The sequence below is a fragment of the Pundamilia nyererei genome, unplaced genomic scaffold, assembly GCF_000239375.1.
Source record: "Pundamilia nyererei isolate P.nyererei 1_Seehausen unplaced genomic scaffold, PunNye1.0 scaffold00075, whole genome shotgun sequence".
NCBI lineage: Eukaryota > Metazoa > Chordata > Actinopteri > Cichliformes > Cichlidae > Pundamilia > Pundamilia nyererei.
In genome coordinates this window covers 1,148,354-1,161,695 of record NW_005187476.1, presented here as the reverse complement: position 1 = coordinate 1,161,695, position 13,342 = coordinate 1,148,354, and the positions used below count along the sequence as shown (strand labels likewise).

Sequence of the window (13,342 nt, the reverse complement as noted above, 5' to 3'; positions counted from 1 at the left end):
AGGTCTGTTTAGTCAGTGTTGAGACTTTGCTGAACAAATACATTTTTGAGTCATCTGCCATTCTTTTCTATTTCCTCTGTTGTTTTGATGTTTTTGAGTTCCTTCTGTTGGAAATCTGAAAATAAAGAGTTTACTGTTTAATAGTGAAGCATTAAACAATCACAAACTTGTAGTCATACTGGGTGGCTTTTAAGTGTGAGAGTGTATGAATAAATAACTCCTGAACAAAAAGAGGCTTTTCATGAAGCAAGCTTCAAAAAGTTGGCTTATGTAGGGAAATTCCACATTAACAGCAGCTCCATAAAACCCATTTAGAAATGACTGTAGGTCATCAGTCTCATCTCTGGGACAAACAGAGGTCTCACCAATTCACAATAAAGAAACCTGATCCTGTTGATCAGTAGCAATGAGCTCAGCCACCCGTGGAAATGACTTCTGTCCCACTCAACCCCCCTCTTGGTTCAGTCATTTTCGCCAGTTTCCAGATCATCTGTCATGAATGACCGTGTTCCCTTTCTGCATAATCACTGTTAAAAAGTAACTTGTTGCACAGACTGTCACGTAGTCAGGCCCAGACACATTCTGTATGATTTGCATTTTGAGCCCTGCTTCATAACTATGAGCATTTGTTGGAAATGTCATTTAAACATATACCATGCAGTGAAAAATTTCCCCCTTCCTGAGATCTTTTTCTTTTAATTTTTGCATATGTAAAAGGTTTAGGATTATCAAACAAATTTTATTATTGACAAAGCTCATCCAAGTAAGCACAAACTACAGTTTTTAGAAGATCTTATTTATTAAGGTGAAAAACAACTTTCCAAATATACATGGTCCTATGTCAAAAAGCGACTTTCCCCGTTTGCTAAATCATGAATTAAGTGTGACTAACTGCATTTTTTTTTTTTTTTGCAAGCTGATTTTAATTCCTCCACAGTGACGTGAATAACTCATTGCCAGTTCTTTACTACGGCGACTGTAGACAGCTGGAACAGCTGTGGCTCGCAGACACAGCGTGGGCCAAACTGTGCGGTTTATGTGTAACAGTTTGTGTTTGGTGAAATTTGCTGAGCAGTTTCAGACACTACATTTGAAGTTAGCTGCCCCTTGCTTACTTTGTACTTCTGTAGCACCAGCTACATGATGAAACGGCTTCATTAACTGAAGGTGCTCACTTTAACCACCAGCTGTAAAGACTATCCTTGTGGAAATGCTGTGTCAGTCCAGCAGGTACTTTTTTAATCATGAAGGAAAGCTCTTACTGCGGGCCACTCTAATTTAGGTGACTTTCCCATGATAAGTCTAGTTAAACCAGATTAATTTCTTAAACTAAACCTCTTACTGGTAGATAATCTTTATCAACATTATAAAACGCCCTGTAATTGTATTCCTAGACTAAGACGTATTCAGGTGTAGTGAACATGAGACGTAGAAGATCGAAATGACTCACGCCGAAATAAATACATTAAAAATCTGTACATAAATTAAAAAAAAAACCTTTAATTTGACCAATATTTTACAATTAATCTACATATAGTATACTGTTAGTTTTTTTTTGTTTATTTACCCATTATTTAGTTATCATTTATCAATATTTCCAGTCTTTTCTCTCTATGTTAATATTTATGGAAGTCCTGCACCACTTGCATAACCTTGTTCAGAGTCATTTTCAAGAGTTAAAAACATAGATTGTATATAAAAGAGGAATGTTGTGATATTACCATCTTATAGCTACAGATACCTCCTAAGTGCTAAGTAATATACAAATAATGCACAGCCTCTTGGGCAGGCGAACAACACACTGTATTATTATTATTTATCACGCCATTCTGATAAAATTGTTTAAAAGGCACCAACAACACAAACACAGGAGTGAGGATAGGTCAGAGGGAGAAACCAGGCCACCTACAGCTATCTGTGTCTGTGCGCCTGTCAAACAAAGCAGCCATGCTGCTATGTGTAGCATCTTCCTACTCAGCTGACCCAAACACACACGTTCATATATTGCTTTTATCTATACCTAAGGACTTTCTTACAATTTCACACACACACACACACACACACACACACACACACACACACACACACACACACACACACTCGGGGGTCAGTACCCAAGGATCCTGCAAGACAACCTGCTCAACCACCTGAACCAAAGTTGCCCAGATGCAAAACAATCCAGCATCGCAAACAGACTCTGCAGACAGTCTGACCTGCAAAAACTATTAATTTTCAACATTTTTTCTGATGAAAGTATGTTAATGTATATTAGTTTGAGGACCGAACTTTATGCAAGTCAGTGTGAGGAAGACTGTTCTGTTTTTTTGTACCCATACTTCTACTGTTATGAAATTATTGTCCACCTAGATTTTTTATCTTTTTTCCAATTACTGAACTAAAATAAAAATTGTTTGTTTGGTTTCTCTTCCTTCCCCATAGATTAGACAGAGAGTGTTAAACACACACTTAGCGGGTCTGTCGCCGTGCTGTGGCACGCGCTATTTACAAGTGTAAACACTCCCAAACTTCCCAGCAGCAGTATACACATGCACGAGGACACTCCTCAACTTACAGCGCGTGTCTGGCCCCTCCTCATCGTGATCCCGTTATCAAAACATCAGCCTCTACTAGATACAGTAGCTGCTGAGAGCGAAGCAGTGACAGAAAGCAGTCCGGCTGTTTGCAGAGAACACCTGGATCTGTTCAATTATGGACGCTTCGATAAAAACAGCAGGAAAATGCACAGAGGCAGCGAGGGGGGATTTAAAGGAAGGTGAAGTGGCACAGAGCTCCCGCGGCTGTTGCCAGAAATGTGTCCCTGGATTCATTCCGGCAGTTTACCGCAATGAGCTTGTGCAACTTTTCAAACTAGCGGGACCAGTGGTAAGACTGTGTGGACACAACAACTGAATAGCTATATTTAACTGTAGTGGTGTTTTTATTCTGACATTATTTGGCATCCCTCTTTGTCGCTCTCTGTGTGATGTTACTGACAGGAAGAGCTGATTTACTACAGACGTTGTGCCATGTGTCAGTAAACTTGGGACTCGTTCTTAAGACTGTGTTATATCTCGTCCCGTTTGTTTAAACTAAACAAACCCGGGACTGTAGGACCGAGCTGTTTATATCTGTTTAGTTGCTTAGACAGGTTTGTGTTAGGTTTTGTATTGTTGGTTGTCATTTATGCTTAGAAATATTTAACCATGTATGCTTAGAGGTGTATAATTAATTGTGTAGTGATAGGTTGTGTGATCTTTAACAGGCTGCAGAGGCTTGGTGTGTATTCCACACTAGAATGCACACCCACATCCTGGGAGCACGAGAGAGGTCGTACCTTCTCTTATTGTTTTATGGTAGGATTAACGTAGCTACGTCTGTTCTAGTCTAAGTGCTTTTTGTTTAGATGAGCTGCAGGACTTCCTCACCGTGTTATCTAGGGTGAACCATATAGGGTGAGGGGGGGGCTACCCTCTTCCCGTGTCAAGGATGTTTGCCTTTGTGCTTTCATGTATATGACCCTTTGATCAGCAGTACCACACACACACACACACACACACACACAGTATTCTTTGTTCACATGTATACCTATGTAAGATGCTACTGTATATGTTAATGACCCTATGCATATTTATGTAACCACAATAAAAGGAGTGCTATGGGGAGCCTGGCTGAGAGTCTGATGGAGGTCAAGTGGTGGGACGACACTTGGCTCTAGGCAGGTCTCCCTCATGCATGAGTAAACCAGAGAACTTTGGTGCCTTGTGTCTTGCTTTGCTGTGTAATATATATTGTCTTCAACGTTCCAGCGAATAGGTTCAAGCTACATACCTATCAGTTTGGCATCATGTTTATTTAATTTTAGATGCATTAATTGTGTTTTTATGGCTTATTTGGATTATATGTCAAATTAGTCCAGATTTTGCTTAAAGCTCAGCAACATACATTTGCTTCAATATTTCTTAAATGTTTAACATCCTTAAGTTACTAAATGTTTTAACCATATTCATTACTTATTTATTTTTCCTTTAAATGTATTTCTAAATACAACACAGAGTCAGGATCTCCTCTTCTGTGCTTCAGGTCATTTCCCAGTTCATGATTTTCATGATCGGTTTTGTCAGCACGGTGTTCTGTGGTCACCTGGGGAAAACTGAACTTGCAGCTGTAGCATTATCAATTGCGGTGAGCAGACATTTCAGTGCCTTTGTTGTTGAACCGTAAATATGCATCATTTTTTACCCCAGTTTATGCATGTTGTGTTTCGTTTGCAGGTAGTTAACGTCACTGGTATTTCCATTGGCACCGGTTTGTCGTTAACTTGTGATACCCTCATATCTCAGGTAGGGTTCTCACCGGAGCTTTCACTTTATTTGTGTAACCAAGACAAACACAAGCAGCACAGCTGGGTTCCCAGGTTCTCCTGGAATGCCCTTTTAAACATCTCAACACTGAGCTTTTGTGTGGAGTTATTTTTCTATGATCAGTCATACCCTTGTTCTTTGGTGGGATTCTGTGTTTTCCAACTTTTCTCACCCGAGCGTCTGTCTACCTGTTTCACGCAGACGTATGGGAGCGGTAACTTGAAGCGTGTGGGTGTGATTCTCCAGAGGGGAGTTCTGATTCTGCTGCTGGCCTGTTTCCCTTGTTGGGCCATCCTCATCAACACTGAGCCTCTCCTACTTGCTGTCAAACAGAGTCCAGAGGTCGCCAGGTGAGCCGTTATTAACCAGCAATAACAGACGCGTGGATGTTGTGACACTGCTGAGCATGTGTCTGTCTCGCTCTTAAAGAAACTCAAGTTATGCAAAATGCCAAGCACTGTTAGTTTGTGCAAAACAATGCAGTAATCTAAAAGCACATTATACCTGCAGTGGCAGTGAACAGTTAACTGAGCACTGGAAAATTCAGACGTTTTCCTGAACAAAGATTTTAGCTAAAGCCAAAAAGAAAAAGAACTGTGGTACCAGCTGTGTAAAAATATTTTTAAACCAGTTTTGTTCATTTGTTGAAGTATCATAGACTAGAAATGTCTGTTTAACTGCTAAATCCTCCACTTTCTTCACCACCGTTGTTCAGTTTTTAATCTGAACTGTCAGTGTGCTGGTTCTTACTGTTTACTGTTCACTGACTTTTTTCTAAACATAACACAAATATGTGAATTCAGTAATGCAAAGGCATGAATTTTTCATTCAGGAGAACAAATTATGACCTCTTCACACAGATTATGGAAATATTTAACTTTGTACTTGCAGGGCTTTAAAATTAAACTCAGGAAAACAGCAATTTGCATGTCAGCTGTTAAAGTCACTCAGCTTTCTATGCAAGTGAGTTTAGGGTTCATCTTTACTAACCTGTGAGGAATAACTGGTTAGATTTGTGTACTGGTTTACAGCCCAGCAGCGTCTCAGACTACATGCTATGTTAACATGCCAGTGACATGTCTCGACTTTTGGGTAAAGTTGCAAAAAACGTAATTGACATCATGAGACCTGAGATGCATTTTCAGTTTGTCTAAACTATTTGGGATTAGTTGGATCTGATAAGTTCAAAAATGAAGCATCATCATTGGTCACACAGGGTTTATTTTACAGCATAACACAATGAAGTCACTGTTGTTTACCAAAGTAGGAAACAGTAATGTGCAGAATGAAGTAAAAGAACAAGAAAAATACAATGTGCCCATAATTTATGTGCAGCCACCATCAACAGTGTTGCAGGCTTACTTTGTCTTTTCATTTCCACATGAAGCCTTTCCCAGCTCTATGTGAAGATCTTCATGCCTGCTCTGCCGGTGAGTTTGATTTGACAGAGTTTTGAAAGGTGTTAAATAACCAATTTCAGCACAGCTAAAAGATCTGTTAGATCTCTGTTCCAGATGCAAAGTTCTTAACAGTTTAATAGATTTACACATGGTTAGGTTTGTGCGGTCTTTCATGTTTGACGCCTGCTGATCTTGGTTGATGACGACTTTTTCTCCAGAAGCAGCTTAACGTTTTAGGTTGTTATTACAATGTATTAACATCAAACACTCATTATTCCCAGAGGATTCAGTTCAAGCCATCCGTAAATTTTCTTCCACTTGTTCAAATCAGGGTTGCAGGGGCACTGGAACCTATCCCAGCTGTCACAGGTCTAGAGGCAGGGTACAACCTGCACAGTGTATAGCAGGGCTAATGAAGAGACACGAACCATTCACGAACACATTTATATCTCCAGCCAATTTAAAAATCACCAGTTAACCTAATATGCATGTCTCTGGACTGTGGGAGGAAGCTGGAATTCCCAAAGAGGACCCACAGGCACAGGGACAACATACAAGCCTTGCCTAGATTCAAAGGACCTTAGCTAACTGTCCAAATTCTTAGCTCAGTTCATTTTTTTAGCAGCTCCAATTCACAACAGTCACATTAAGGCACTTATATTGCAGAAAATCAGAAAGCAATCCCACAAACTCTGGGACAGAGTAGACAAGGGTTAATGACATTCAGTGGAGGCATATAAATGCAATGAATCTGTAGTAACTGTAACTTATTGTCATTTGACATGTTTCTCAGCTTTGGCTGTTTATTATCTTCAGTAAAAAGTGTTAGCGTGCTGATTAACCTAAGATCCGATCATGTGCTCAAATTTGTTCTTCACTTCTGTCAACGAGTCTCTTATCATTTAATGTTTGCTTTCTTCAGGCTGCTTTCATGTACCAGCTGCAGGGGAGGTATCTTCAAAATCAGGTGCTTGAACGTGCATATGGCCCAACATTACCTTAATAGTTGGCTGTGCATTTAAAACATTAACATGAATGTTATGTGTATTTTGTGCTTTGGTGTACAGGGAATTATATGTCCTCAAGTTATAACTGGAGCAATCGGAAATGTCTTTAACGCAATAATCAACTACGTCCTCATCCATCAGCTGGATTTGGGTGTTGCGTAAGTTTTCCTCCATCATTCCTGTGACATCATTGGTTGAATGTAACTCTAAATTCAGTCAAAGAAAACTAATGTGTTTTAAATTCTTTATTTAATGATTCAGTGAATTTAACACAGATTGCACGATAGATTAAATGACTAAAAAGTCAAATAAAACTTACATTACCTTCTAATTTTAGTTTGGGTAGCTCTGTTGATAGCGTTTCATTTGATTGTCACTTTAAATATGTGGCATTAAATGTTTATTTTTTACGGTGTTTTTGTCTTTAAGTGGATCAGCAGCAGCCAATGCCATCTCCCAGTATTTGCTGGCAGCAGTCTTATTCATTTACATGTACTTGAGAGGTCTGCATAGGGCTACATGGGCAGGTCAGTCATTTTACTTCTACAGGGAATCTTGAACTTGCTGAAATGTTTTTATTTTGCTGTGTCATTCGTGACAGTTACTATTCTTTAACAGGAGGGTTTCAATAAACTTTAAGACATCTCTGTAATAGTTAAAACGTGTGGGATTTAAATAATGTTTCATGGTAAGGTCAAATATATGTAAATCCTTCATTGGTAATTGTTGATCCTAGGCCTATCATAAAATTATAATTTAAACCAATAGTTTGAAAGATGACATATAGAGTCACTCTGACCCACAGGTTGGTCCCTTGACTGTCTCCAGGAGTGGGGACCCTTTGTCCAGCTGGCTGTCCCCAGCATGCTCATGCTCTGTCTGGAGTGGTGGATGTTTGAAGTGGGAGGATTCCTGGCCGGTGTGATCAGTGAGGCCGAGTTGGGATCTCAGTCAATAACCTACGAGCTGTCCATTCTAGCATACATGGTAACTCCACTCAGTTTTGCTTGCATGTTGACTTGGCGTTACATTTTGGAATTACACATGGACTTTTTCCATAGATTCCACTAGGGTTTGCTAGTGCTGCCAGCGTACGGGTTGGGAATGCACTTGGTGCAGGAAACATCGAGCAGGCCAAGCTGTCAAGCAAAGTCCCCATCATCTGTGCATGTAAGAACCGACGTATTATTGTCTGTGTTACATAAATGGAAAGCACTAAAAATACTGATAACTGAGCAGTAGCAGCTCTAGTTTCATTTCATATTGAGCCTCATGAATAGAAAATTTTGAATAAAATATTGTTACATAAGCATATGAAGCATAAATGTAATAAAATATAAATCCATCCGTCCTGCCACCTCCTTAACAGCTTATCCAATACCATATTGTTGATGGGAGCTTATCCTATCATTAGCTAACCTAGCATGGATGTCTTTGGACTGTGGAAGGAAGCTGTACCGAGCTATAAACCATCCAGGAAGGCACTTCACAGCAAAACGGTCATGGGTTTAAATCCACTGGCTGCCTGTGTCCTCTTGACCCATCAGAGTAAATCAATAAAAATGTAATCTAATAAACCTGGCTGCTGTATTTAAAGTGCTTTCTGTGTTCTTGTCATCGCTTTTTCCTTCAATATTAAAATTGAATGATTTTAAAAGAGTGTAATGCATTTTATTCTGGTTTCTTTTTCTCGTTGCAGTCATAATAGCGTGCTTTGTCAGCGCTATTTTCTGTGCCTGTAAAAATGTTATTGGATACATTTTTACTTCAGAGCTGTAAGTATAATTTCTGACCTTTAACCTCTACTCTAGGACGAGTTTCTCCGTTACTTATTTTGGTATTCTTGTATAGGTCACATCAGGTTGTTTTATGTGGCTGCTTGAACTGTTGAATGTTAAGTAAGGCTTTAACTTTCATGCTGACTCACAGACACATACTGGTGCCAAATTAAAAAAAAAACAGTTACGCTTGTTATTCATCCCTTTGTCCCAGTGTCCATTTCATTAACTGAAACAAGACTGGTTTACATTGTTGATTAGATAAAAATGAACACAATAATCAAATAATTTCATGTTACATGGAGCTCATTGCATTGAGGGTCGTTTTTCAAGTTTGTGTATGCTTCATGGTGTTTGACTGTATTTTAACTGCACATATTTTTTTAGTGATATTTTGCAGAGGGTTTCTGACATCATGTTGGTGTTTGGTTTCTTGCATCTTGGTGATGCAATTGCGGTAAGAAATGATTTTACAGCAGTGATCAACATTTTAGGCTCATACTGAAAAATATAAAATGGGATTCAGAGAAATCTGTGTTTGTGTTTACAGGGCGTGACTGGAGGAGTTGTCAGAGGTGTAGGAAAGCAGTCGGTTGGTGCTCTGTGTAACCTGATCGGGTACTACTTTATTGGCTTACCCACTGGCGTGTCCCTGATGTTTGCAGCCGAAATGGGAGTTGTAGGTGAGGGTGGCAGAGCAGTGAAGTCATTCCAAGTTCTTTTATTTTCCTTCACAGTAAATTAATGTGACATATTCAAGATAAGAGAAAATATTATTTGCTGTTGTTGTCATCTTTCGGTGATTATTTACAGTTTTACACAAAATCATGAAATACAAAATGCTCAGAATTACAATTACATAGAAAAATAAATACATTAGATGTAAAGAAAAAAAAGTACTAATAGGAAAAATTAAATCTTTAACCTTTTAAATGAAACATTTTAGACAGTATTCTTTATCTAATCTTACCTTAAATTGTCTTTCATTAAAATGATGCATATACTGCTGACGCTATGCGAAAGCGACAATCACCGCATGTTAAGTCTTTCAGGTTACAGCTGTATTGGGAACAAATGTGTGCAGCAGTCAGAAACTAAATGTACCTCCGGCCTGACAAGCAGGCAACCCATTAAAACTCTTCTTCTTCTGTTTTTTCTGCTGTAGGATTTTGGGCAGGCCTTACGGTTTGCGTGTTCGTGCAGTCGATCTTTTTCATCACATTTTTGTGCAAACTCAATTGGAAGAAGGCTGCTGAAGAGGTGCACACCTGCATCTATTGACAGTTTATCACACTTTCACTCATCAAAGCATGTCATTGACTGTTGTGTCTGATCAGGCTGAAGTGCGAGCGGGAGTCCGCGTCAAAGAAGAAAAAGACACGATCAAGATGGAAAATAGAGGTGAGTGGGCAAACTGGCTGAAATATCCCATTATTACAGTGTCTTATTCATACTTCTCTTTCCAAACCCTAGACTCTAATCTCATCCAGACCCCAATCAGTACTATTGCATCCAGTGGTGAGAGCGCCGAGGTGGACCACGTATTGATGGAGATGCAAATACCAGAAGAGAGTCAAACCACCAACACCACTACAGTGGGAGATGTTCTGTCAGTGTCACAGCTGGTGTTACGGCGCGGCCTGGCGATACTCATCATGATCCTCATCCTCGCTGCTGGAGTCATTACCAACACCGTCCTCACTCCACTGCTGAAATGATGCAAAGTTGACAGTTGGACAAAAAGCACAAAGTTTATCTAAGTAATAAAAATACACCTTCTTTTGTGGGAGGGTTACTTACACTGTTGATTCAACAGAGGAACAGCTGTGTGCAGTCTGTGCCCCGTCTTACAGTGTCCGGCCACAGAGATGAATTCAATAAGATGAAAAGGGCGGAATATGTAGTAAACAAAGGACAGCTTTATTAAGGCCTTTAATGAAAATGTGTGTAAAATGAGGCCACTGTTTGATAATGATAATCAGTTTGATGATATTTTTACAGTCAATTTGTAACATACAGAACCTGCAAATAATTTAATGCACATTTTATGAAGCGTCCAGTCCTCTCATTTCATTTTATATTTTGCTGTAATTCCATTCACACTGTAGCAGTATGTAGCAACTTTAAAGATATTGTTTGCATACAGTTAGTCACACTCCTTTTAAATATCACTGATCAACCTGTGTATCCTTGCTTGCAACTGTTGGAGCAGTCCACCTCTTTCCTTCATGTACATCTTAGGCAGGGTTAAGACAAGGAAACACAAAAGCACGCTCTCTTCACTGGGACTAGGCCTGCTCTTGTAGGCAAAAAGAAAGCACCGTGCATCTTTACACACTATATAACTTTTTTCTGCTGACCTTTGTCCAGTGTTGGTGCAGGACAGTGAGATCCAGGCCACATTTCAGTTTGAGAACAGAATATAACAGAACAAAAAACTTTTATTGTAGGGTGGAACTGGTTCCAGATTGGGCACTTGGTCTGTTTTGGTGGAAGGAAGATACTGATGTTTTAATACTAAAGTAACATTCTTTACAGTCTGTATTTCCAGAATAAAACTATGACTGTGGTATGAAAAGTGGGACGTCTTCCAGTAATGATTTATAGAAATATTGTTTAACTGTACTCGTTTTGTCAATAAAGGGTCGAAGTTACTTGACCAAAACAGAACTCCAGTGACAGTTTTGTTTGTTTTTTAGTTGAGGGTTCGTGCATGAACCTTGGGGTTATTGTTGTATATACAGTGTTGGGAAGGTTACTTTTAAAATGTATTCCATTACAGAATACATGCCCCAAAATGTATTCTGTAACGTATTCCGTTACGTTACTCAATGACAGTAACGTATTCTGAATACTTTGGATTACTTAATATAGTATCATGCTTTTTACAACTACGTGAATGTACTATTGCTGTGTGATTTATTACTATTACTGAAGGTCCGCGACTCCAAACCGTAGTAAAGGGAGCTCTGACTACTACGGCGGGGTCTGTGTCGGCAACACGGACTACACTGCCCAAGATGCTACATTCTTTAGAGCTATACCTGTAGCATTCTGCCTGTTAGCTTAGCACAACAACAACAACAAAAAGGCGCTCTCTCTCACCCAGGAAACACACAGTCGCAGAGAGAGAGAGAGAGAGCGTCACCCTGTAACCATGGCAACCGTAACGCTGCCGCCTGGAACAACAGCACGTAGCTGTCAAACAAAACCCAAACAGTCCTGACCCGCCACAATATGAAACAGGAAAGTACCGCAGTGTAATCCATTTATTTCAACAAAGTAACTGTATTCTAAATACCACCTTTTTAAACAGTAACTGTAACGGAATACAGTTACTCATATTTTGTCTTTTAAATACGTAATGGCGGTACATGTATTCCGTTACTCCCCAACACTGTGTATATATGTAGTGTTTTGTATGCACACAAAATACATTTCAATGCCTTTGTCAGCATGTCCCCAAAACACATTGAATAACTGATTTCTCTGTGTAAAAGGATACAAATACCAAAGAAGATTTATCAGAATACTTTATTGATCCCTAGGGGAAATTCTTTTTTGTTACAGTGCTCCATTATAAACAACCATTAACAAAGACAGACAATACGCTAACTAAGAATAGCACAATATATACAGGCATATATATATACATAAAGGTCACTTATTAATAAATAGCTGAAAAAGGAAGAACATGCGCAAAAAGGGTGTAGCTGTTGCCGTAAACAGTGTGTTAAGTGGATACGTAATTCTTTAAATACTTGTTATAGTCACGTAATTAAAGAATTGTTTTAATTTTGCAGTGTCTGTCTAATTATGTTTCCTTTTTTCCCCAAGAGGAATGAATTGTGAAGCTTAACTGAAGAACTATATCTGTTTATATCATGGCTACAGCACACTGGATACAATCACAGTTAACAGGTGTTGCCAAAAAACCGCTCCTCTACTGCATGACTCTTTCATCTTCACAACAAGACGTTATTGCCATGGTAACACCTACCTTTAGACTGGCGTGATTTCCCCTCTGGAGCTTTCGATTCCATCAGTGACCTGACTGTGCTCAAGCTTCAGTAAATTTAGGTCAGAGTAATGAGTAATAGTAACTAACTAACCACCTCCTGTTACCAGTTTAAATTCAATTATATACATTTTATATAAATAAAATGTATACAAATTTGGACAGAATGTATATAAATATGTAACTTGAGATATTTGGGAGTAACTTAAAAAGGAATTTCTCTCATTACTGCAGTACTTTTATGGCCCACTTGGAGCCGCCCCACAGTGGGACTCACAGATATAGTAATGTTAGTCGACCTTTTGTTGTTTTTAGCCAGCGGTGAACACATTTACATGAAAGGATAGCGTGCTGAAATACCAGCTAACGTTTGTTAGTGAGCTGTGTGGGTACAAAACACGAGTACAGATATTGACTATTTAGAGCGACAATTCTAGACAGACTGTCCATTAAAAATGCTCAAAGCCATAATTCTAGTGGCATAAAGAAGTCTGACTGACTCAAAATAGTGGACTTTAGGCCTTGTAGTTATCAATCGGATCCAACTACTTTGGCTCCATCCGTCTTCCCATCAACTCTGACCAGCTTCCTGTCCCTGCTGAAGAGAAGCCCCCCCAGAGCATGATGCTGCCACCACCATATCTGACAGTGGGGATGGTGTGTTCAGAGTGATGTGCAGTGTTAGTTTTCCGCCACACATAGCGTTTTGCATTTTGGCCAAAAAGTTCCATTTTGGTCTCATCTGACCAGAGCACCTTCTTCCACATGTTTGCTGTGT

The 13,342-nt window shown here is 39.3% G+C and overlaps 1 protein-coding gene across 1 annotated transcript; it reads left to right on the top strand.

Moving 5' to 3' along the window:
• Positions 1–2,521: 2,521 nt before the first annotated feature.
• Positions 2,522–11,210, top strand: LOC102197200 (multidrug and toxin extrusion protein 1-like). The gene is made up of 16 exons (XM_005737373.1): positions 2,522–2,883; positions 4,081–4,182; positions 4,272–4,340; positions 4,563–4,711; positions 5,749–5,791; positions 6,684–6,728; positions 6,829–6,926; positions 7,198–7,295; positions 7,574–7,755; positions 7,830–7,938; positions 8,468–8,543; positions 8,934–9,003; positions 9,097–9,229; positions 9,712–9,806; positions 9,884–9,947; positions 10,020–11,210. The coding sequence occupies exons 1-16, from the start codon at positions 2,710–2,712 to the stop codon at positions 10,262–10,264; spliced, it is 1,752 nt and encodes a 583-aa protein (XP_005737430.1). The 5' UTR covers positions 2,522–2,709; the 3' UTR covers positions 10,265–11,210.
• The last annotated feature ends 2,132 nt before the right edge of the window (positions 11,211–13,342 follow it).